The sequence below is a fragment of the Ictalurus punctatus genome, chromosome 8, assembly GCF_001660625.3.
Source record: "Ictalurus punctatus breed USDA103 chromosome 8, Coco_2.0, whole genome shotgun sequence".
NCBI classification, from domain to species: Eukaryota; Metazoa; Chordata; class Actinopteri; order Siluriformes; family Ictaluridae; genus Ictalurus; species Ictalurus punctatus.
Genome location: NC_030423.2, coordinates 4926574 through 4936187, shown reverse-complemented (window position 1 = coordinate 4936187; position 9614 = coordinate 4926574). Strand labels below are relative to the sequence as shown.

The 9614-nt window shown below is 38.2% G+C and overlaps 1 protein-coding gene across 1 annotated transcript; it reads left to right on the top strand.

Moving 5' to 3' along the window:
* Positions 1 to 3913: 3913 nt before the first annotated feature.
* LOC108269291 (heterogeneous nuclear ribonucleoprotein A0) lies at positions 3914 to 5571 on the top strand. Its single transcript, XM_017475074.3, has one exon. The coding sequence runs from the start codon at positions 4018 to 4020 to the stop codon at positions 4906 to 4908; it is 891 nt and encodes a 296-aa protein (XP_017330563.1). The 5' UTR covers positions 3914 to 4017; the 3' UTR covers positions 4909 to 5571.
* The last annotated feature ends 4043 nt before the right edge of the window (positions 5572 to 9614 follow it).

The following is a 9614-nucleotide window of genomic DNA, read 5'->3' as shown; positions in this document are numbered from 1 at the left end:
AGACATAATACTGTTAAACCTTTAGCTCTGTGACACAGAATCAACACACGATGTTGCCGACAGCCAACTGAAGTAAAATCTTCAACTTGTACAGAGTTACATTTTATTTTGCAACAGTTCTTTGTCAAAAAATATTTAATCGAATGAGGATAGAGTTCGCAGTCTGGCAGGTTTCCGTACGAGTCAAAAATGAATGCGTATTTACAATGAACAAAGTAGGACACTGAGTCAGTGAATGTATTCATAGGTAGCCCGGCACAGGCCATCACACTGCAAAATATTTTATCTATTTCAGGACAAATTCTCATAACGTCCCTTAATTCTCTGGAATCCATGTGTTACTGGTAATCGATGAGCACGTTTCTTCAATTGTTTATTTCTAGAATACTGTCGAAAAAGGTGTACACAATTAGATTCACTGTTCCCTGATGAGTTCCAATTGCATATTTCATGACATTATTAATAACAAATGTTGCCCACAATCATCGTCGGGATTCAGGTTGATGAAAATAAAGTATATCCGTTCAGGTACTCTCTTTATTCTGTTTATTGCCAATGCCTCATCTTTTAGCTGTTTACCTGATGCTAAAATTAAAGAATGGAATTCACGGACAACATTACCAGACTGAAAAACAGGCTGAAACGTTTTTGCAGGATAGTTAGTTCCATCTACATAGAATGCAATAAACTCTATATCGTAATGTTTCAAATGAAAAGGGTTATTATTATATGTTCCACTGAACAGCGTTGTCTACCATCCACCAGATAATGGTTTCAGGTAACAGTCTGAGGAAAAGATTCTCTTTTGAACAAATGTGGCTCCCTGCAGCTAGACTGAAGGTCTTCATACAGAATCTTTCGATAGGGTACTAGGCGGGGACAGTAAGGAGTGCTTGCGCATGACCGAGTTTTACTGAAGGAGAGACAGTTACTTTCTTTGTCTTTGTAGAATAGCCTGGTGCATGCTTGGAGATTTTTTGGCCACTCGAACCATCCTCTTCACAGTACATTGTGACAATATAAGACACATGTCGTCTTCCAGGTTGATTCATAACATTTCCAGTTTACTGGAACTTCTTAACTATTAGCCTGATGGTGGAAATGGGCATTTTCAATGCTTGTGCTATTTTCATATAATCACTTCTCATTTTGTGAAGCTCAACAACCTTTTGCTGCACATCACAGCTATATTCCTTGGTCTTACCCAGTGTTATGAATGACTAAGGGAATTTGGCCTATGTTTTACCTCATATTTATACCCCTGTGAAACAGGAAGTCATGGTTGAACAATTTCGTGTTCCTAGTCACCCAGGTGTACTAAAAAAAATTTCAAATATCAATGTGAATATACTTCAAATATATTTTCTCAAATGAATTCATAGGGATGCCAATAATTGTTGAACACCTATATTTAACAATTTTTTTTATAAACCTGTGTTGTGTTTGCAGTTGTTTGATATCCATAAGAGCAGAGTATTGTTGGTATTATTGTGAATTTTTATTTTTTTGAACAAAAATCAAAAGGTTAAACAATAAAGACAATTTTTTCACAGCATTCTTTGCTCATATTTACTGAGGGTGCCAATATTAGTGGAGGGCACTGTATGTCAAAAAAGCCAACAATTTCCAAGGGTTGTACTTATTTTTTCACATGACTATGTATTTGATACATTCCAAAAAAATCTTTGTAGATCATATTCCACAACACTTAAACTGATAAATTTAATTCTCTCACTAAACGTGCACTAACATTCTCTCATTAAACTTTAATTTAATAATAGTCTAGTGTTTCCTTAATTCCATGTATATTACTGACCTCTTATATTTCATTATTTTCCATTTTATTATTTCTAGATTGCATTTTGTACAGTCCTAAAGTTTGAAAACAACACTGTTACTGAACACTTAGTGAACTTCCAGTAATGTTTTGCATTTATAAGCATTGAAAAACATTGAGAGAACATTTATATAACAAGAGCATGGAAGATAAGGTTGAAAAGAACATTCCTATAACCTAGGACAGGGGTTCCCAAACTTTTCCAGGGCAAGGCCCCCCAAATGGCATTATCATTTGACCGAGGCCCCCCTTTTGCAAGATGTCTTTAAAACACATTAAAAATACAGACTTCTGAATACATCCCCCCTTTTTTTATTAATAGTTACATCTTACATCTTTACATTACATTAGGAATTGATTGTGTGTGTGTGTGTGTGTGTGTGTGTGTGTGTGTGTGGTTGTCTGAGAGTGAGAAAGAGAAAACACACTAGTGGGAGGGATGGGCTTGGTGGCTCCGACCCTGGCGGTCCCCACTTTGAAAACCACTGACGTAGGAAGAATGCTGAGAAAACGTTTGCATACAGTGAAAATTAAATGTTACATTAATGTTTTATATAACGTTTTTTTAACCATACAAAAACATTGAGCAAACATTTATATAACAAGTGAATGGAACGTTCTAATAACATTTTGAAGAACGCTTTTTTAACCTTAGAAAAACATTGAGAACTTTTATATATTGAGGGAATGGAACATTCTAATAACGTTTTGAAGAACGTTCTTATAACCTTAGAAATACATTAAGAGAACGTTTATATAACGAGGGTATGGAACGTTCTAATAATGTTTTGAAGAAAGTTCTTATAACCTTAGAAAAACATTAAAAGAATGTTTATATAACGAGGAAATGGAACACTCCAATAACATTTTGAAGAACGTTATTATTACCTTAGAAAGAAATTGAGAACGTTTATATAACGAGGGAATGGAACGTTTTTATAACGGAAAAAAATTAAGAAAACTATATAATGAGGGAATGTTAGGCTGGTATAAACTTGACATTTCAAATCCTTTATGCCACTCATATCAGTTCACAGTAAGGTAATCTATGCACCAAATAAAAGTTTATTAATTTTATTCTAGAATAGTTAGCATATTTCAACTTCATGTTTAAAAGATGTAAAAGAATTGCAATGAGCCAGGAGAAGTTTAACCTCCTGCAGACTGTTCATTTCAAATTATAAATATAAACACTTTTAGCGTGTATTCCAGTCGATACTGTGAATTGCTGTGTGTTGGTTTTATTTATTTATTTATTTGTATGTTTGTTTGTTTGTTTGTTTATTTAAAATGAACATTATGTAGAACGTTAAATTGCTTTGTTTGTGTAGGAGCTCGTGGACGCTCCTGTTCCGCTTTCTGAAAAGTGTCTAAAAGTATCTAAAAGCCGCACCCCTGAACTTTACACGCTGCTAATAACTGTGGATTCAGGAAGAGTGACTGGTTTAACCGTAGTTAATGTTTCTGCAGTCCTCTCGGAAGGTTGCACCTTTGGCTCCTTTAAATAGCACGAAACTCTCCATACTCTTCAGCAAAAAAAAGACCTTTATCCAGCACAACACGTGAAGAAACAAATAACTTCCGGGTCAGCGCCATCCGAAAAAAAATAACATGTTACAATGAAACCGGACATTTGACTCATTTTCTATTTTTTTATGAGATTGAAAGAACGGGAAACAACTTGTTATTCGTTTCTTTATTCATGTTCTGGATTTCTAAATGAATAATAAAATAACAAGCGTTTTTTTTTCATTTTCTGATATTTGGTTCTTTATTGAATATGAAAAGAACGAATGATACACGGATTATTGATAAGAAAGGCGGTCAGGGTGTATTTCCTCTGTTTAGGAGAGTGGACTATCAGTTACATTATGTATGCTTTATTTATGTTTTTAATTCCTATGATTTTCCATTGTCTCTTTTTTCAAAGCATTTTTTTTCCTTCACCGGGTTTTTACTTTAATACCGTTTTTATGATTAATTAATTCATCAGCGTATAATGATACCTCGTACATAATATTTAGTGCACTACGCGAACAGTATTTATTCCCTTCCCCCTGGACTTCCTGCGAATTCGAATGTTCAACACGTGATCGGAACTTCGGTTGGTTGTGACGTCATTCCTGCGACAACGTAAAGTGCGCCAGTGTTCTCGAAGACGACGTTGTACGCTCGCAAGAATGGATCAGCTTTGCAAACTTTTTGTTGGCGGATTAAATGTTCAAACTACCAGCGAAGGACTCCGCTCACATTTTGAGCAATACGGGCAGCTAAACGACTGCGTTGTCGTTCAAAACGACCAGCTTCAGCGCTCACGCTGTTTTGGCTTTGTAACCTACTCCAGCGTTGAAGAGGCTGATGCTGCCATGGCAGCTAGGCCACACATTGTCGACGGTAAAAACGTGGACTTGAAAAGAGCGGTAGCTCGTGAAGATGCGGGCAGACCTGAAGCTCTTGCCAAAGTAAAGAAAATATTTGTCGGGGGCCTGAAGGAAGACATCGAAGAAAAGGACCTAAATGAATACTTTGGTCAGTTTGGTGTAATCGAGAAAGCGGAAGTCATCACGGATAAAGATACCGGCAAGAAGCGTGGCTTTGGTTTTGTACACTTTGAAGACAACGATTCTGCGGATAAAGCAGTTGTGCTCAAGTTTCATACGATAAACGGGCACAAAGTAGAAGTGAAAAAGGCGCTCACTAAACAAGAAATACAGGCTGCTGGTGGAGCCCGGGGCAGCAGGGGAAGAAGAGGCGGCGGCGGAATGGGAAGAAATCAAAATGGCTTCGGTGGAGGACGAGGTGGTTACAACAGCTACGCTGGAGGCTACGATGGCGGTTATGGCGGCGTGTATGGCGGTAACTACGGAGGAGGTTATGAAAGTGCATACAGCGACCAGATGGGAGAATATGGTGGTGGTGGTAATGGCTACGGTGACTTCGGTAGTGGATACAGTCAACAGTCGTCTGGTTACGGGCCTATTAAAGGCGGAAACACTTACCGGAGCGTTGCCCCTTATGCTCGCGGTGGTGCCTCTGGCTACGGTAGAGGTGGATACGGAGGCCCTTGTTAGAACCAACCGCACGGTGAAAGTCGTCAGGCTGTCCACACATTTCGTCAGAGCCTTACGGGACACAACGCGCTATTTGGTCGCTACTAAATACTACAACAATGGCGGACATTACCCCACTTATCGGGTAGGCACATGGCTTCCATGCGAGCCTGACTTGTCCGCACAGATTTTGTTGGAGGACTCGTTTCTGTTCTATTGGAATCAGCGCAACTAGGCGCACATACATGAGCTACATCATACCGTTTTAGTAGTTTAGCTTTCTGATCTGCTCCCCCCCCCCCTTTGATAATCATATTTCGTTGTTTTCCATCCTACGTGTTATCCAATAGGAAATTTGTTCAAGTTTTTTCCTCCCCTGCCTGAAACGCCAACGTCGACCATGTAGCGCGCCTTTATATTCAGTGTGTCTCTTTTTGCGGTCAACCTGTAAGACCACCATAACTTCATTCAAATGAACTTGGATTTCTTTAATACAGCTTCACTTTGTAGAATAACGTCTTTTTATTTACAATGTGGACGTGTAGTTTAGTTAAATGCTCTGTATGGATATAGTCTAACGTATTTTATCCCTTTGTCCTGTAAAATCTTGTTAAACACTGAAGCAAATGTATGGGAGTATTTTTGTTTTTTTGTTTTTTAATAAAAAAAAAACAGACCGCTAAACCTTGTTTGTTGTGGTATGTTTGTGTAGTCAGTAGACAGAGAAAGTAATTAAATTAATTGATTAACTTTAAGGACACTGTTTGTGATCGAATGCATGTACAGTAGCCATTAAATTAAACCACACAAGGGTGTCAGTAAAAGGTTGATTCAGAGATGCACAGACCTTTTAGGCAAACAACCCCAAATGGTCTTTATTAATTGTTACCTCAAGCCTTGACCACCCTACATTTTAAAGATAAATAAACACAATAAATCTATATATAATCTCTATTGTTATAATTTATTACCATGGTAACAATTATTACGTTTGTAGCATGTGTAACAAGTGCCGTAAAAACGAAAGGAATATACCTTGCACTGGTTTACCTGTGGGAAATGTGGTATTAAAAGAAAATAATCCACGCTGGGTTGGTGTGATGCAGCTCTACAAGAAGCAAAGGGATCTGGTTTATACTTGAGGCATGATTTTGTGTGTGTGCAGAATCGGTGGCAATGCGAGCGGTATTGTACATGAACTCGTCTGGGAATCTTGTGTATCTGGAGAAATGGCCCACATCCACTATACCTGGCACAGTAGAGCCACAACATCCCCATCGAACTGTAAATCTAAATGTTTAGTGATTATATGCACAGGGACACTACTGATGAGCTCTGTCTTTATATATAAAAAAAAAATTACACTGCTGATATGATTGTCATGGGCTGAGTCTTGAATAGAAAACCTTGCCCTTAAATTTAAAAGTACTCATGTAGAAAATCCAGAAGATTGGTACTCTAATCTTTAGGCAAGTTTGAAGATGACGTGAGAGGATCTTAAAATTCAATTCAATCGGGGGAAAAAAGTGTTCGCACTCAATAATGGTATAAAATAGTACACAAGTATGTGATTTGAGACCTAGTGCTAGTTTGTTTAGTGACGGTAAATGGACAAGGACTGAATTCCTATGCTAGTGCATTGTATCAAGATGGCAAAAGATGTTGGTTTTCTCAGTCAGCTGTGTCTGAAATTTGGTGCAAGTATAAATATGGGAAGGTTATAAAAGGAAAACACAGGTAGACCAAGGAAGATCTCAAAGCAATATGCCTTGAAAATAGAAAATGCACGACAAAATAAATGAAAAACTAATGGGCTGAATAAAATGGGATTTACACTGATCAGCCTTAACATTAAAACTTAATATTGCCTAATATTGTGTAGGTCCCCCTTGTGCCACCGAAACATCTCTGATCCATCGAGGCATGGACTTCACAAGACCTCTGAAAGCGTGCTATGGTATCTGGCACCAAGACATTATCAGCAGATTCTTTAAGTTCTGTAAGTTAGAAGGTGGGGCCCCCATGGATCAGACTTGCTTGTCCAGCACATCCCACAGGGAATTTGGAGGCCAAGTCACCACTTTGAACTCTCTGTCATGTTCCTCAAACCATTTGTGAACAATTTTTGCAGTGTGGCAGGGTGCATTATCCTGCTGAAAGAGGCCACTGGCATTTGGAACTACCATTGCCATGAAGGGGTGTACTTGGTTTGTAACAATGTTTAAGTAGGTGGTATTTGTCAATGTAACATCCACATGAATGCCAGGACCCAAGGTTTTCCAGCAGAACATTGCCCAGAGCATCACATTTCCTCCACCGGCTTTCCTCCTTCCCATGGTGCATTCTGGTGTCATCCTGGTGCCATCTCTTCCCCAGGTAAGTGATGCATGAAGGAAATTTTAAAGGGGGTCATATGATGCTTTAAAAAAAAGTTTGTTTATTGGGTATACTAGAATAGGTTAACATGCTTTGATGGTTAAAAAAAAAAAACATTATTGCAGTACCTCTATTCCCAGGTTGCCTGAAATGCCCCAATTGAGTTCCAGTTTCTCCAAAGCCCTTCCTTCCGAAAAGTCCAGAGTGCTCTGATTGGCCAGCTGACCTATTGTGTTGTGATTGTCCAAAAACCTTGAGTGTGTGTCAGAAATGCAAGGCCCCTTACCATAATGCCAAGCTTCAGCTTCCAAGGCTTCTAAAGCAATTCTAAGAAAATGCAGATAATCAAGCAGCTCAATCGGAACCAACATTCCAAGCGTGACTTGATCAGAACGTTTCACAGTGGGAAGTTTTTATTTTGTAACTCTTACCTTTCAAATACGATGTTACAACAGTTTAAATTGGCTTATGAAATCGACAGACAAAAACACACAAAATACAGACAGGTAACTGTGTCACAGGAATGTGCATTACTGTGCATGTTCCTACAGCTGAATATCAAAACTACTTCAACACAATAACTTTAGCTGGCATGTTCGCAGAGATCTACAACTGAGCCCTGAGCCACATCACAAAACTCTGTATTTGAACAGTCAATAACAGATACTTCATAAAATAATCAAACATAATTACAGGTTCTGATTCAGAAGCGCAAAATTGTCCGAGCAAAGTGGGAATTGCCAATTTTTCAGGAGTAGTCTTCATGTATAACCTGTGGTGTTCTCTCCCAGGTTCAGGATAACTAACTCAGAAAACCCTGGTACCAACTACTGCATACAGGGAACACCCCACAAGACCTTCCATTTTGAAGATGCTCTGGCCCAGTTGTCTAGCCATCCCAAACTGGTCCTTGTCAAAGTTGCTCAGATCTGTATACTTGCCCATTTTATCTGCTTCCAACACATCAACTTAGGCAGCAAGTGAACAGTCAGTTGTCTAATATATCCCACTGCTTGAGAGGTGCCATTGTAACAAAGATAATCAATGTTAATGTTCACCTGACAGTGGATTTTATATTATGGCTGATCAGTGTACATAAATCACAAATCTGCATTGGCAAAGGAGATGATGCTAGAACTTTTGTCTGGTGCTGTTCTAATGAAACAAAGATCACTGCCTGTAGAAAAAAATATGATTTCTCCATTCATTTATGATATGCTTGCATGTCAGCTAAACAGGGCTGGGCTGTGGTATAGGTGACATAGGCAGTTGCCTAGGGAAGTGCAGCCTCCATGTGCGCCCCTCTACCCATATATTAACCCATAAAATTAATTGTGCCACTTAACATCCTTTCAGTACTCATTAAATTTAAATGGTTACAATAACATCGAGTTGACATCAACAAAAAAAATGTATGAGTTGACAACATGTCATGTTAAACTGCCTGCATCATGATGTGATAATAATGTGATAATGATGATGATACATAACACGTTAGTTATGTATGCTGGCACTGTTAGCATTCTGTTAGCGCTATGTGATTATATCCTATGCATAATCGTATCATCATCATCATCATATGTTGAAAAAATTTGTGAAAAAAAACAACAAAATTAATTATCATTAAATTACCAATCATTAAATGATTGGTTAGTCTCTTGGTGTAATGAGCAGAATCTGGTGTTTGTCAATAACTGGAATCTGTTCTGGGAGCGTCCTAGGTTGTTTCGTCCTGATGGCCTGCACCCCAGCAGCCTTGGAGCGGAACTGCTTTCAGACAACATTTCCAAGGCGCTACACTCCAAGTGACTGCCTACCCTAAGTACATCTTCCAATAATAACAACATTCAGTATAATCAATGTTCAATTAAAAATCCGGCAAAGGTAATACATACTATAGAGACTGTGTCTGTTCCCCAAACTATACAAATATATAGAAAATCTCGGAAAGTCTATCTTCGTAACCTAATTAACATAAAATTAAATCATATTGAATGCACAGCCAGCACTTTTGATCTGAGGCTAGGACTATTAAACATTAGATCTCTTGCGTCTAAGGCTCTTATTGTTAACGACATCATTACTGATCAGGAATGTAATTTAATGTGTTTAACAGAAACTTGGATTAAACCAAACGAGTACATAGCATTAAATGAAGCCAGTCCTCCTGGATACAGTTATGTACATCAGCCTCGTTCAACTGGTAGAGGAGGAGGTGTTGGACTCATCCATAGTAAAAATCTAGTCGTCACACAAAAACCTAAGCATAAATTTAATTCTTTTGAAATTCTTTATACCAGTATAAGTTATGTAGCCACAAAAAATAAGTCAATTCCTCTAATTATTATTTA